The following is a 14,619-nucleotide window of genomic DNA, read 5'->3' on the forward strand; positions in this document are numbered from 1 at the left end:
AAACAATAACGTAAATACAACTAAACTAAAGCAAACAAAATCCGCACTAATAACAAAAGAAACTGACCAAAATCACAAACGTTAAAATAACTGCAGAAACTTTAACGTAAATACAGCTAAACTAAAGCCGACAAAATCTGCACAAATAACAATAAAAACCCATCGAAATCTAGTGTAATCCATGTGCAGCCCAAAACTACCATAATTCTGAAAGGTAGTACACAAGACTACATTCTCTACAAATCCACAAGATGGTACACTATCATAATATAAGTAGAGAGACATTGAGAGCTATACTATAAAGTGGTACATTAACACTGTCATCACTTATATTGTACAACATAAAGCATCACATTTTGTTCCGAGTACACACAAAATTTATCCATCAACATAGCCTAGCTCTTTGTAATTTCTGGTGGTTAATTCTAATGATTTGACTTTAATTTGCTTCCCAAAGTGTTAAACACCTAAAACCCCTGGAATCCAGCGTGTCTATGAGTCAGATTGTATTACCAAATCTAACCGATTGCCTTGCAAACATATAAAAGTGGATTAGCTTTATATTTTATTACCATGGTCGGTTCGTAATATAAGTCTGCATGCAGGGTTGTAGTAAAAGAGGAAAGCACAAAAACAGTCAGCTGGTTTTCTACTTTTCCCTGAGCACTTTTTAACCTAAACTGGAAGGTGGCACACAAAACCTCCGGTTTTCGACTCGCAATCCTCCAAAAACCACTGCGCACCACCCCCGAAATGCCGGAAATGCCCCTCACCAACTCTGTTAAATACACCTCCAATCTCCTCCATTCACATTGTAGTTTGGAGAGAATGAGAATGAGCTGCAACGGATGCAGGGTGCTTCGCAAAGGGTGCAGCGACGAATGCGAGATCAGACCCTGCATTGAGTGGATCAAATCCTCCGAGTCCCAAGCCAACGCCACACTTTTTCTTGCCAAATTCTATGGCCGCGCTGGCCTCCTCAATCTCATCAATGCTGGCTCCCCAGCCCTCCGCCCTGGTAAGTGAAAAATTAATCCAAACTCATTTCAATATTGCATGCACATATGAGCTAAGTCAGTCGCACCATTCTGTTTGTTTCTAATTTCGAGTTGAATAAATTAAAAAACAGAATTAACTAGGAATGTGTAGACTTTGCAATTTGAAAAGAAAAAACAAACAGATGTTAGAAAATTATTTATAAAAAAAAAATAATATCGCCCATATTCAATTAATTTATACGATTTTCTTTTAAAAAAAATGATAATGATTTGTTCTCCTTCCTTCAAATTACAATTTTGAATTTTCTAAAATTGTTTGTGATTTTCTATTAGCTATTTTCAAGTCGTTATTGTACGAGGCGTGTGGACGGATCGTGAACCCGACGTACGGCTCGGTGGGGTTGATGTGGTCCGGGGGCTGGAACCAATGCCAGGCAGCCGTTGATGCAGTTCTTGAAGGATCGCCCATCATAGGAATTGATGCGGATGTGCTGAAGCGGAACACGAATCCGAACCTGGATCCTCCTCACAAATCCGGGGACATACGCCACGTGTCCAGGGACCCAACCTCGGGCCGTTCCTCTCATAACAAAGCTACAACCCGGAACAAGCTCAAGAGGTCCATGAACCGGCCCAAAATCCAACCAGAATCTGCAACCGGGTCAAACACCAAGAGTTTGGCACAACTCTGTAATGTTCCAGACCCGGATGATTTGTACCCGATTCCGCAAGGAAACGGGTCTAGCGGAGATCAACAAGCTGCTGATGATCAAGATGGAGAGGTAGGGTTGGAGCTGACTCTTGGTCTTGGGTTACCTCCTCTAACCCATCTTAATTAATTAATTAGTTATTAAGTTTGTGATGTGGATGTTTGAGGGAGTGACAAGTGGAAAGGAAAGTTACGAGGAGTAAAGCACAAATGAGCTTCATGCAATGCGGGAAGGGATCTGAGTTGGTTGTGTTTTTACTGCTGTTCCTTTTTGTGTTACTTTTTTGCTTAGAAAATCTGTGTCGGCTAAAATTTTGAGTGGAGTTCTGTTTTGGTGTAAGAGAATTAGGACAGATGTATACATATATGCGCAAGCAAAAACATTTACTTTAGATTTCGCATTTGGCGATTCATATATGTAAATTTCAGTCAAGATCGTTAATGTACCAGTTCTTCACCGAAAGTGTGAATTGATTTCCTTTTTATTTTGAATAATTAAATTGAATATAACATTACGAATACAACATCACCATCCTGAAAAAGACTAGGAATCTTCGAAGAACAAGAGGATTAGGCAAGTCAAACTACGCGTAAAGCTGGCAAGTCAAATTACGCGCAAAGCTGATACGGAACCCAAGTTCTATCAAGCCTAGAGAACAATTGGAGAGAAGCAACCCCCGATACTAATGATCGTCACAAAAGGAACACATGCATTTGTAGGTCTAATAAATTGCAAGTCATATATCAGTCCCTTCTTTCGTCTCACAAGACTAGTTGTCGAATCTAAAGAAACAAGTGACGGGTAATGTGTTTGTGGGTTCCGAGTCATATGAACACAAAAACTAAGAAAAGACACTTGCATGGATGACACGGAATAATTTTATCAGAGATGCCAACGCAGGATACTTCATGTCTTGTGCTGTAACTCAATCTCTGCAATACCAAATAAGAAAACTGAATTCCCATTTTAAGTTTTGCTCGATTATCTTTGAAAATAATCCGCAACCTGCGTAGACCTTGTTTTGGATGCACAAATGGATTAATAAATTAATCATTTTACAATAAACAAATGCAGAGGTGTTAATTGACTACGTTTTTTCAAGGAGAAATTAGGTTCTCATCATTCCGTTTACTACTTCATTGATTAAAACCTTATTCTTTTTTAATTTTTGATTAAAGTCCTTGTTATTAATAACATAATTAATTATTTCAATAATAAAATATTTTTATTTCTAAATATATTCATTTAATGTTAAAAATGTTACAATTAGTATATTTATATTTATGGCTAAATTTTTTATCATATATTTTTAACTTCAGTTTGCACCCATTTTTAATTTGCAATCCTTTTTTAATTTGTACCAATTTTCTTTTCAGTTTTAATTTGTACCCGTATATTAATTTCTTTTTTTGCCCGTATTTTATAAAGTTTTGTTTGTATTTGTACCCATATTTTTTTTATTTATATGTACCCATTTTTAATTTTGCTAAATGTACCCATGCTAATTATATGTACCATTCATGTAATTTTTTTCAAATTTTTAATCTTAAAATGTACTCATTCTTAAATATACCAATTTGTTATATGTAAAATGTACCCTTTTTTTATATAAAATCTATTCAATTTTTTTTCTAATCCATTTTTAAACTTATATGGATACATTCTTTTTTCTTTGATTTGAGAATGTATCCATGTTAAGTTTAATCGAAGAAATTTACTAATTTTATTAAGCCTAATATCATCTTCTTCTTTTTTTTTGTGATTTTGAAGAATGTACCCATGTTTTGATACAATAATTTTTTTGTTAATTTTGATGAATGTACCCATGTTTATATATATATAGACACACACACACAATAGTATATTTATATTTTAATATTTTTAATCCCACAAATTATGGTTTTCATTTAAAATCTCATTAATATAAACAACTATAAATTTCAAATTTTTATTTAAAAAATATAGTAACTTACATAGAAATAAATTATCACATTAATTTCAGAGACTTTGATAAAAAATTGAAAACCAACAAAGTTTCAGTCAAAGAATATTTACAATTAGGAACAGCATCCCATGTCTCCCTTTTTCCAATGACTGAGAAATTAACCTGGAGTGATTTGCATGAACATATAAATCTAGTGAAACCCATATATATAGCTACCACGGAGAAAATTCGCATCCAAATTGGATGCAAATAATTGCTTCTTTTTTTCCAACAGAAAATTGGGTACGAAAGTTATTGATTATTTATACAACTAAACAAGCAGAGAGCCCACATCTGTAAAATTATGTAGACCTAAACCCTATATATATCTATATATATTCATGAACTCAGTCAAAAATATTTATTTTATTAATTAAAGGATGTACACGCTGCATGCATGTATACACAAACTCAAGTTTACTACAAGGTAAACTTATGGGCCCGAGCCACCGGTGGACGTTCATTTGGCAAGCACGGGAAAAGCAGATCCGGCAAAGGATGATCTCTTGACAAACCTCCCTTTCATTCTTGGCCTTTTCTCGGCATTCAGCTTTCGAACTTCGTACCTTATTTTCTTCGAGAACAGCCTTGTTCTCCGCTTTTCTCTGTATCTTGACACCCTCGCCTCCCTCCCTCCGTCCACCATTGCCGGATGTACCCCGATTCCGTTCAAATCTCCGTAAGGGTAATGAAGTCCAGGTCCACATACACCCTGCAAGGTTCACAAACATAGTCCTTTGTTAATTCTGTTTATTGTATTCCTCAACATATATAATCAATTATATTAAGCGTTTATTAATCAATTAACGAATTTGAACTTAAGACTTCTTTCAACAAATTATTGCAAATAAGATTTGCACTGAAGACCTCATTTGTATTCATATACATTCCATATTACTTGTATTTTATACCAAGGGAAAAGAATTGAAGACTTAGGGCAAGAAGTACAAACCATGTAGTCAGGCAAAAATTCGGAGTCGAAATCCGGGCGGTCACCGGAGGTCCACGGGGAGCCATCCCAGGCTGTAATCACCGCCTCGTAATCCAGCCTCAAAATCGTCTTCCTCTTCTTGCGGTTATCTGTTGCATCTTCGTCCGCCTCCTCATGTTCATGATCTTCGGTACAATTACTATCGATTCCCACTATCATTTTGTCATCCTGCTCACCGCACGATGCAGGCGAGTCATCATAATCTTCAAAATTCAAAACAAAAGGCTCCCTCATCATATCATTCTCACTCTCCCCCAATTGGCACCCCATAAAATCAACACCGTCTATTCCATCTTGATCATCATCCTCCTCTAACTTCACTCTACCTTTCGATTCCTTTTCTTTACAATCCCTCAACCCTAATCCTTCCATCCCAAAACACTGATCGTCATTGAGGCCCCTCCCCAGCAAACTATCCACGTCAGCCGCGAACTCCGCAAGATCCATGTCGCTCGGAAGCAGAAACCCATCATGGCCGTTAAAATTCGGCAACGACGAAACTGCTTTGGATTGGCTTCCAACATGATCAGAAACAGTACTAAGATTGCTAGCTTCGTAATTCGCCACTGCATCTTCACTAGAGTTACCAGAGTTACTGCACAGCTCCGCAACAGACGGATCGAATATCGGAACCCTATAAAGCAGCTGCTGGTCTTCGTCATTTTCTTCATCGTACGAGTTATTATCGTCTCCCCCAACTTCCGGAACCTGAGGAAACAGGTTCCGGATTCCTTCCTTGGATTTTCCATGATGTGTCATGGACTTCCCGCCCCGCGGCGTTCTCGGCTTCCGCGTGAACCCGCGGTGCCATGACGGTGCCGCCGAGGTCTTCGAAACAGCGGTCGTTCGATCATCTTTGTTGCTAGGTTTGAGAGACGACGCCGTCTTCAAGAGAACCCTTTCGTGCCGTCGGGCCAGGTCGTTGGCGGAGTGCACGGCGGAGTCGCAGGCTTCGCATAAGAAAGCGTCGTCAGCAGCGCAGTACCAACGAGCTCTCTTTTTTATGCAGCTGTCACACGCTCGGGCAGTTTTTCCGCCGACGGCATGTGCCACTTTCTTGCTAGAATTCATCAAAATTCGACCCCAGACTTGAAATCCAAAAATCTTTTTGGAGAAAGTTTAAAATAGTGCGAAGTCGAGAATGTGCACAGAACTGTTTGATGAATGCACTTTTGTTTAGGTGAAGAGCGCAAGAAATAATTGGGGTGTGTGTGCGCGCTACACAGCCCTCGCTTTTACAGTGCATATAACAGCGAAGGCAGCTCTTGGATTTGCACTTTTGGGGAGGAGAGAGAGAGAGAGGATTGTACTTTCGGGCCCAGGCGACGCCTTATCTGTATCCTTATTGGTCGAATTTACAAAGCCGATCCGAATCCCCGGCTTCCCATTGGCTACCTCTCCCCATCGACGGATTTCTCGTTTGTTAGTGGATACGGGTCCCACCTCTCACTTTCCGCTGCCTTATTTTTTCTCGACCCGAATTTGAAAAGGACCGCTCTGTTGGTTTGTCAACTCTGCCCCATTAGTCCATCAGTACTACTTGTTTAACTTTCGGACTCTTGCATTCCCTCCATGCATTGCGGTCCCCACAGCGACGTGTCCTCTCAAAAGGTCTTGGATTTTTTGGATTTTATTTATCGAAAATCCTTTTCGGAGCGTGATAGGACCAATCAGCCAATAATATCAGTCCACATGCATCAAGATCATCTTCTCACCCTGGACCTGGAGAGGTAACTCATTCAGATAATAAACACAGATCTATCAACCAAAAAGGCAAAGAAAACACAGATCTAACTGTGACTTCTAGTATTGCTGCGTATATAACTTTCAAATTCTATGCGTCTTTCGCCATTTTGATTAGAAGTTAAGTTTGTTTCAGGGAAGTGATTTCCGAACTCTTTATTTTCCTCATTCAGTTCTTTTTATAGCCTTTGATGATCATTTACGGAACCAAGAGTAATGAAATAACAAAAACAAAAGGAGGAGGTGTTGCAAAACGAGATGTTATAAGTGGAAGTTAAAAATGGAGGGGTTAGATACCAAGAAAACGAAGTACATTAAGGAAAGATATTTATGTAGCTATTCTTCTTTACAAACGAATTAATGAAAGTTTGATATTTGTGTCGACACTTTAATTTTTGTAATTTTGATGAGATATTTGTTGCATATGCGTTAGATTCGATTTACAGTTTTGCATGCAAACAAAACCAAAATGACGTCTTCAAGTAAATATGCATCTAGCACAGCGAATGAATAGAACTTGAGTAGTATGCTCGAAAATATGTTTTGCGATATCGATTTTATAGCTAGTTGATTGAAAGTAGAAATGATGTCGATGAAATTTTTTACACCTCGATGGATAAGAAGTCATCCCTCATAAGTCACTCTTGACTGGTAATAGAAAGAGATGGGTTGGACTAGGAATATCAAAAGCCGATTGTGGCACGATCTTGACATACAAAAAATGTTTGAAACTATAGGTCGTGATAATTAGTGGTTTAAATTAGCTTGCTTAACACATATCTCCTAGCTAGTTAATTAGATAAAAGGATAAGTATTAACTGTGTATAGATAAAAGCTGATGTGGAGATCTCTGCAATTGCATAAGATTACCGAGAGTGCCGAATTTTCTTGAAGAAAATTGATATGATATTATGAATAATACTTGGCTCATCAAAAGATGAGTATGAGTTTCTTAAAAATATATATATATATATATCGACATAATATTATGATTAATAGAACCTTATGTTTATGATCAGATCGTTCATATTATAAATCACTTTATAAAATTATCTCTGCAAAAAATCATATAAAAATATGTACAAAACTCTGTGATTCGAATACAAATAATTTTGAGTATGAATTCATATTCCTTCTTAAGTAGCTAACAATAGAATATTATGCCTTGTTTTGGTAACGGGGAAAAGGACATATGTGTAGTTATCTGTATGTGTAGGACCTAAACAGTAATAGCCCATCCCTCTCCATCTCTCTCCAAAATAATTTAGAATCTGGCTCACTTGTGTATGTTTGTCTACTCTACAACTGTACAACATGTCGACATGTATGTATGGGATAACGTTTGGGAATATGTTTTACCAAATTAACTACAAGGTGGGAGTAGGGAGAAATGGAGGATAATATATCAGAACAAAAATAAATAGAATTGTTATTAGTGTTTAGTTTTATTTTTCATTTCGTGTGTTGTTGCGTGTACATTTATTTCCTTATCCTTCTGCTAGGTAATTCATTTTTTCTTCTCCCATAGCAAAAAACCAAAATAATTATAGTGAACCCTATATTTGCTTTCGATTTTTCTTATATAATATCTTATGAGAAAGTTACAAAATAAAATAATGAGAAACGTATTGAGTTATAAAAAAAATAAAAAAAATAAACTCCCACCTCATGAATTTGAGAAGTCATATAGGACTCACCAACCAATGATTGATAGAACTAGAAGAAAAAAAGAATAAAGCAAATGATGTATGTAACTAACCAACTAGATAATATCATTGACCAAAAAAAAAAAATCAACTAGATAATATCAAAATGTCTTTTTTGATACCAATATATTTACACCAAGAGATAGAAATTTGGATTGAATCACACAATAAACAAGTTATGATAAAATGGTATTGTGCTCGTCATTCATAAAAGTTCAAATTTAATATACTTATAAATGCGATAAATGCTAATAAATGGTAATACTAAGTGATTATTTTTTTAATACTAAAGTGGAATTTCAAAATATCTCAAAATATGATATTTTCAAGAGAAAGGTGAAAATATCTCTAAACAAAAATATCTGCTCAAAAAGGAATTCTGGGGCTTAGTTTTGTTGAACCACCGGTAAACACTGGGCCTCCGGCCCAGTTCTGTAAGCATTTTACGCTCGGCCCAAAAGGCGCATTGTGACTGAAACCTGAGTACGTAAAGCCAGAAGAGGCAACAAGGGCAATTTCGTCATTGAGAAATCCGATCTCCTTCTTGGGCGTAGGGTTCGTTGGTTGGGTACCCTGCTGAGCTGCTGAGGCAAACCACTGTTCCCGTCCAAGATCACCGACTCGCGCTCGGTATAAAGGCTCAAGCTTTGTAAGTTTTTGCTTGAAACGGTGCAGCAAGCTCTGCAACTTTCTTCGCCCTCTGTAATTTTGCTCACCTGCATATGTAGATAGATGTTCTCTCCGCCATTAATTTTTTCGATTCAAGTTATGAATACAGCTTTAATTTTACTTAATCAAACTTTTACCGTTGGAATTTGTATCGATTTTGATATCCGCCCGGTAATTATATCTGATTATGGAACTCTAAACTGCAATTAAGCAAAACCATGTTTCCAGCTTTGAGAATTACACTTTTCAATGATTATTTGAGATGAAAGTTTTGGACTTTTTAGAGATTGGAATGCAGAAATGTAGTTTATGGAATCGAAAACACCGAAACCATTGATGCAGTATAAACTATAAAGGGTAGTAAGTTGTTATGCTGAGTAAATTATGCACTCGTAAATCATGCAGTTTAATCGTTACAGTTTTTGCCCGAAAGAGGGAATTTGGGTTCACATTTAGTCACCGAAGATGGTTCCATAGGTTTTCCGATGAAGAGGAATTCGAGGATATACAGTCCTTTTTACTATTATAGGATGGGATTCTATATATATGTATTAGAGTTAGTTCGTTTCTAGTAGTGAACCGATCGCACTTAAGATGGACGTTTATGAATTACTATTTTGTATGTGTTGTTTGCGTTTCGCAAGATCAATTCAGATTATTGATTAAGCTCCTAAGTTAGAAAAAATAAGGATGATTAAGTAATATTCTCTACTTCGATGCGTAAATTAGTGCTTAGTGTTGAGTTACTTTGAGGAGCTAATTTTTTATCGATATATGAGGTTTATATTTCTCTTTGAAAGAAAGAGATAAGAGTTCATCATTTGAGGTTATTTAATAGCCCTTTTAAATAGGAAATTTTAGGATCGTGTTTAGTTGACGTGTTTGATACTTGGTACCTTTTAAAGTATTGATCCATGATCCGATGGAAATGGAAGCCATTGTGGTGCTCCATACATCTTAAATGGCGTTATTAAAACAATCGAGGAAGCATGGAATCAACAGAGAGCAAGGATATTACGTCTATTTCCATTCAATTCTCTTGTTTTGGGAGCTCTGTTCCTTGAACAGTTGGCCCAAGGATGATGTTTCATCTTCTATCTTAATTTATATCTCGATAATACAGAAATAGTGTGATGATGGCATCCATACTGCAGGACCTTGTGATGTCAGGGAGAAACCGTATGTCTCGCCATTCTGATGGTTATCGAGGTTATCGTGATGTTCCGCGACCTGTTATGAACCGAGGACCGGGACCCTTGTCTATTCGCCCTGCAGGTCTGGAAGAAGAACTTGCTGTGCAGCGTAGAGAAATGCAGCGAATTATTGCTGAGAACCAGCTTGTAATTGATGATAATACCCTTCTTCAAAGGCAATTGACAGATGCGAGAGATGAAATTCATAGATTGGGGCAGCTCATACCTAAAATCCGGGCTGAGAAAGAGGCGCAGTCTAGGGAGCTGATTGAGAGAGAATTGAAGCTAGAAGCTGATCTCCGTGCTACAGAGCCTTTAAAGGCAGAAGTTATGCAGTTAAGAGCTGAAATTCATAAACTAAATAATTTACGGCAGGAACTGTCTTCCCAAGTCCGAGGTTTGACACAGGATGTTACTCGGTTGCAATCGGAGAATCAGCAACTAATTGCCATGAGGGCTGATATTGATGTGATGCGGAACGAGCTTGTTGAGACCAGGTTTTGACAATGAATTTCTAATTAGTTTTATAGCCAAAATACTCTCTTCTTTTCCTTTTTAAGAGATGGGTGACACACATTAGGATGATACTGCATTTTCAACTACATTAGCTGCTGCTCTTTTGTATGCATATTTGGATTGACTATGCAACACCTTTTTTAGGAGAGCTTATGAATTTGAGAGGAAAGCCAATGAAGAACAAGTTGAGCAAAAGCAAGCAATGGAAAAGAATCTCGTCTCCATGGCTCGTGATATAGAGAAGCTAAGAGCAGAGCAGCTGAATGCAGACAGGAGGGCACAAGGACTAGGTGAATCTCCCTCTCTCTCGCTCTTTATCAACCATGCACACACAAACACACAGAACTCTAGCGCTCATGGACCTCGTGGTCTTGGGTTTCTAACACACTGAACCTCCGGCAGGCAAGTTGTTTTGACTCCTCTCATATTTATGTATAGGTGGTAGGAGTTACGGAATGATGAATGAAAGTCCCGATATGAGATATTCAGGTGGTCCATATCGCAATGGCTATAGCACCGGTTGGGGACCCTATGACAGGCGTGGATCACGACATTAAGTTGTCCTGAAGGTATGGAATTGCTCTGGAATTGGGTACGCATGTCTGTGGTCTAGTGCTGCTTATAGAGTAAAGGGGACTCTGAAGGATGAGGCCACAGAAACGAAACAACCTTAGTCCTTGTAAAATTTCCGAACATTTTATCCTTTGTATGACTTGCGCCTGTAGTGATGGTGCTTTGAGCGGCATGTTGCATGTTGTATGCGCAAAATTTTCTTGTAGCTTGACTTTTATTCTCACACACAATTGTAGTTAACATACAACCCAACATAAAAGTGCGGTCAAATAACCAAAGGTTGGTATTTGTTAAATCATAGACATTCCGACAATCATGTAAAAAACTTTTCGTTCCTTTCAAAAACAAGTTCATTGTAACAATTTTCATTTGTCAACCCTCGCAAAGCAGGAGTCTTGTTGGCTCGGAATCGTCCTAAATCCTAAATATAACCGTCATTGTTGCTCGATCATTGGGACTGTCCTTTTAGAACCTTGGAAATGGCTTGAACAGTGGAAGGCGTTGTCCGACAACATCCTCCGATGAGTTTAGCACCCGAATCGCGCCAGATTGTTGCAAAGCATTCAAAGTTTTCGTCATCAAAACACTTGGCAGGCTGTTCATTTAACACAATACACAATTGATTAGTTGATATACACATCATAAACTGTGTTTAGAGAGAGAGAACCTAATACAACTTGGACTCACCAGCCATCTCTTAGCTTTGCCGTCCCATATCTCACCACTATTAGGGTACACAATAATGGCTTTACTGGTTAACTGGAGGACAGAAACAGCCTGTATTAGATCGAATTCACAAGTTTTTCGGACACGCGGGTTTCTGATATTTTTCGAGTTCAGAAATTACCTCCTTAAACTTGCAGATGAGAGATTGAATCAGATGAGGAGGTGTGCAATTTATTCCCACAGCATGTATTTTGTTACTTTTGTTTATCACCTCAAGGCATTCCTTAAAACCCTCTCCAGATGGGGCATTTTCACCATCCACAGAGCTGAAACATATCCAAGATGGAATCTGGACGTTCTGTTCTTCCAGCAGCTCGACGCAGGCCTGCAATGGTGTTCGAGAAAACCAAGATACCGCCAAGTTTTGAAAATCCATGACACTGTGGAGAACAAGATACTAATTGGTAGATGCACAAACCTGAGCTTCAAGTTTATTAGGAATGGTCTCAAATGCAAGTAAATCAGGACCTGCTTCGACAAGAACTTGCAATCTGCGCCGGTGGAAATCCTTCAGCTTATCAACATCCACACGGGGTCCATAACACCCGCTGAAAAGACCAACACATCGAAATTAGACATCCGAACAAAGTACATTACAACGATCATCTGGCTAAACAGGGTATCAAAGAGATGCAAACCTATATTCTGAGCCGTCAGCGAGATAAGCTCCGTAGCTTCCAATGGAGGCAGCAACCAGAGCTCGGTTATAACGATGATCGGGTGTCACTTTCAGAGCATCCCAGAAACTGTTTCGGGCTTCGACAGCCAGTTTCACACTTTTCTTCAGCAACAACTCCCCTTGTTCAATGGAGAGTCCTCTGGACAAAAATCCGGGTATTGTGGCCTATTTCACAAAGTAAAAGTTGTTTGTTGGATTTTCTTCCATAAAGTATCGAGTTTGAAGTGTTCTTCCTCGAATGTTACCGATGGGTTATCCGCAAAAGGCCCTAATTGTTCAAATGTGCAGAACCCCAAAAAGAGAAAAGAAGAACAAGTTGATTGTAATAGTAACGTGTATTAGGAAAAGAAATCAACCTGGTAAGATGAAGTGATGAGAATATCAGCGCCGGCTTCCAAGTAGTCCAAGTGAACCTGAGGAATTTGAAAATTTCAACCCAAACCCAACATTCATCAGAACAATTAGATAGAGAATCCAATCAAACAGTGAAGAAGATGGGGGGAGAGAGAGAGACACACACACACACACACACACCCGTTTGATGAGGTCGGGTTGTTTGATGAGGCAGACGGCGCTCCAGAGAGGGTCGTTGATGGCAGCGCCGTGCCTCTCCAGCTGGGTGGCGAAGCCTCCGTCCACCACAGCACAGCCCCCTGCTTTCTCTATTACATCCTCCAACGACGAGGTAAAGGCCTTCTTCAATCCCATCTCTCTCTGGCTACTGTAAGTCTGCAGAGAATAACAGAGATTGCGGAGTAATGTGGAAAGAGTTAGAAGTTGGGGAATGAATAAATGGAGGAAAAAAAGGGTTGTTGGGGGTGGTTTTGAATGTAGACGGAAAGAATAAGGACGGAAAGGCAGACCAAGTTCAACGTTTCCTTTGCGTTTCTTCTCTTTTTATTGGGGAATGCGGAGTCCCTCCTTTTCTACGTTTTCGGTGTCTAGTTTCTCGGACACTCGGGATCCACGTTCGGATCATAAGCAGTTTCGTGTGTATCTAATCTTTTTAGGATTGATTATTTTTGGGATTAAGTACAAGATTAATATCCAATCTTTAATGGTTGTATCTAAATTGATTTAAATCACTTCAAATATTTCAAATAATTACTTAATCTTTTAAAATTCGATAAATATTAGGGTATCAACCTGTAGTAATGACGCCACGCCAATGTTAAGTCGTAACGTGGACAAATATATTGAAGGGCATATGCTCGATGCATCATTCATGAAGTTTAGCTTGGTTTATTTGTTTATGGTTGGGAAAGCTCCGTATACTACACAACACGTCATGTGTTCGATTATTGGTACTAGTGAATTCACACGATGGTGGCCAAGAGAAGGTTAAATGTCTCTGTAAGTTTTCTCGGCTCAAAGAATTATGGACTACTGTAGCGAAGTCATGATTAGATAGTTAGAAAAAATAATTTACAAGATCAATGGGATTAATGAAAAGTAAAAATATGGATAATGAAATGAAACAGTGGGAGAAGCAGGCAAGGAGGAAAAATGTATGAGAGGGAAAGCGGGGTTGGTGTGGTGATGAACAGGCAATGATGTGCTCTGCCTTACCAACCCAAACCAAGACTAAACAACTTATAATATTTAGGGTTTGGAAGAAGTCATTTTGTGTCCTAGGGTTCGTTTTGGAAGTCAAGATGGATAAATTAAAGAGAACTTTAACAAAACAAATTTGGTACTGTTCATTTTAACGAAAAATTATATTTTTACACTAAAAAGTCAATTCTGATATTATTCACTTTACCATTTATTTTGTCCTTATCATTAAAACTCAAAATTTTCAAGTCTTTTTTATTAGTTTTCTTTAAATTAAAATCATTTAAGGGTTTTTTTTAGATTGCTTAAGGAATTTTTAGTGATTTATATGACAATCAAAAAACGCTTTTAACTAGTTTGACAGTATAATATAAGTGTTTTTATTGCTCTTAGAATCACTTTATGAAGAAGCAAGAAGTCATATGTTTCTTGAAGAAACACTTTTAAATAGTTTGACAGTAGACATTTTAATGTGTTTGTAACAAAGGCAGTTATAAAAAAAAAACGCTTATGTCCCTCTTATAACTTGAGTGGGTGACATATTTGATGTGTTCTGCTTCCAAGTTGTGTTAATAAA

General features: G+C 38.0%; 4 protein-coding genes across 4 annotated transcripts; 2 read left to right on the plus strand and 2 right to left on the minus strand.

Annotated features, from left to right (window-relative positions):
• The first annotated feature begins 793 nt into the window (after positions 1-793).
• LOC103402703 (LOB domain-containing protein 42) lies at positions 794-2,170 on the plus strand. The gene is made up of 2 exons (XM_008341453.4): positions 794-1,018; positions 1,332-2,170. The coding sequence occupies exons 1-2, from the start codon at positions 829-831 to the stop codon at positions 1,835-1,837; spliced, it is 696 nt and encodes a 231-aa protein (XP_008339675.3). The 5' UTR covers positions 794-828; the 3' UTR covers positions 1,838-2,170.
• Positions 2,171-4,039: 1,869 nt separating this feature from the next.
• LOC103402704 (zinc finger protein CONSTANS-LIKE 6) lies at positions 4,040-5,943 on the minus strand. Its single transcript, XM_008341454.4, has 2 exons — positions 4,645-5,943; positions 4,040-4,404 (listed from the first exon to the last, which is right to left on the minus strand). Exons 1-2 carry the CDS (start codon positions 5,752-5,754, stop codon positions 4,153-4,155), a joined length of 1,362 nt encoding a protein of 453 aa, XP_008339676.3. The 5' UTR covers positions 5,755-5,943; the 3' UTR covers positions 4,040-4,152.
• Positions 5,944-8,585: 2,642 nt separating this feature from the next.
• Positions 8,586-11,445, plus strand: LOC103402705 (protein FLX-like 3). The gene is made up of 4 exons (XM_008341456.4): positions 8,586-8,781; positions 9,956-10,491; positions 10,655-10,800; positions 10,949-11,445. The coding sequence occupies exons 2-4, from the start codon at positions 9,965-9,967 to the stop codon at positions 11,065-11,067; spliced, it is 792 nt and encodes a 263-aa protein (XP_008339678.3). The 5' UTR covers positions 8,586-8,781; positions 9,956-9,964; the 3' UTR covers positions 11,068-11,445.
• HMT (homocysteine S-methyltransferase 1) lies at positions 11,397-13,465 on the minus strand. Its single transcript, XM_008341457.4, has 7 exons — positions 13,023-13,465; positions 12,845-12,901; positions 12,448-12,653; positions 12,228-12,357; positions 11,931-12,134; positions 11,771-11,842; positions 11,397-11,678 (listed from the first exon to the last, which is right to left on the minus strand). Exons 1-7 carry the CDS (start codon positions 13,194-13,196, stop codon positions 11,532-11,534), a joined length of 990 nt encoding a protein of 329 aa, XP_008339679.2. The 5' UTR covers positions 13,197-13,465; the 3' UTR covers positions 11,397-11,531.
• Positions 13,466-14,619: the final 1,154 nt, after the last annotated feature.

The sequence above is a fragment of the Malus domestica genome, chromosome 16 (assembly GCF_042453785.1).
Source record: "Malus domestica chromosome 16, GDT2T_hap1".
In the NCBI taxonomy this organism is placed as follows: Eukaryota; Viridiplantae; Streptophyta; class Magnoliopsida; order Rosales; family Rosaceae; genus Malus; species Malus domestica.

Bases quoted from the DNA above. Each gene is read 5' to 3' on its own strand.
- LOC103402703 (XM_008341453.4), top strand. From the start codon at position 829: ATGAGAATGAGCTGCAACGGATGCAGGGTGCTTCGCAAAGGGTGCAGC. The intron at 1,019-1,331 runs GTAAGTGAAAAA...ATTTTCTATTAG, and splicing joins CTCCCCAGCCCTCCGCCCTG to CTATTTTCAAGTCGTTATTG.
- LOC103402704 (XM_008341454.4), bottom strand. From the start codon at position 5,754: ATGAATTCTAGCAAGAAAGTGGCACATGCCGTCGGCGGAAAAACTGCC. The intron at 4,405-4,644 runs GTTTGTACTTCT...TGAACCTTGCAG, and splicing joins AATTTTTGCCTGACTACATG to GGTGTATGTGGACCTGGACT.
- LOC103402705 (XM_008341456.4), top strand. From the start codon at position 9,965: ATGTCAGGGAGAAACCGTATGTCTCGCCATTCTGATGGTTATCGAGGT. The intron at 10,492-10,654 runs GTTTTGACAATG...CACCTTTTTTAG, and splicing joins AACGAGCTTGTTGAGACCAG to GAGAGCTTATGAATTTGAGA. The intron at 10,801-10,948 runs GTGAATCTCCCT...ATTTATGTATAG, and splicing joins CAGGAGGGCACAAGGACTAG to GTGGTAGGAGTTACGGAATG.
- HMT (XM_008341457.4), bottom strand. From the start codon at position 13,196: ATGGGATTGAAGAAGGCCTTTACCTCGTCGTTGGAGGATGTAATAGAG. The intron at 12,902-13,022 runs GTGTGTGTGTGT...CAAATTCCTCAG, and splicing joins AACCCGACCTCATCAAACGG to GTTCACTTGGACTACTTGGA. The intron at 11,679-11,770 runs GTGAGTCCAAGT...TTAAATGAACAG, and splicing joins GCAAAGCTAAGAGATGGCTG to CCTGCCAAGTGTTTTGATGA.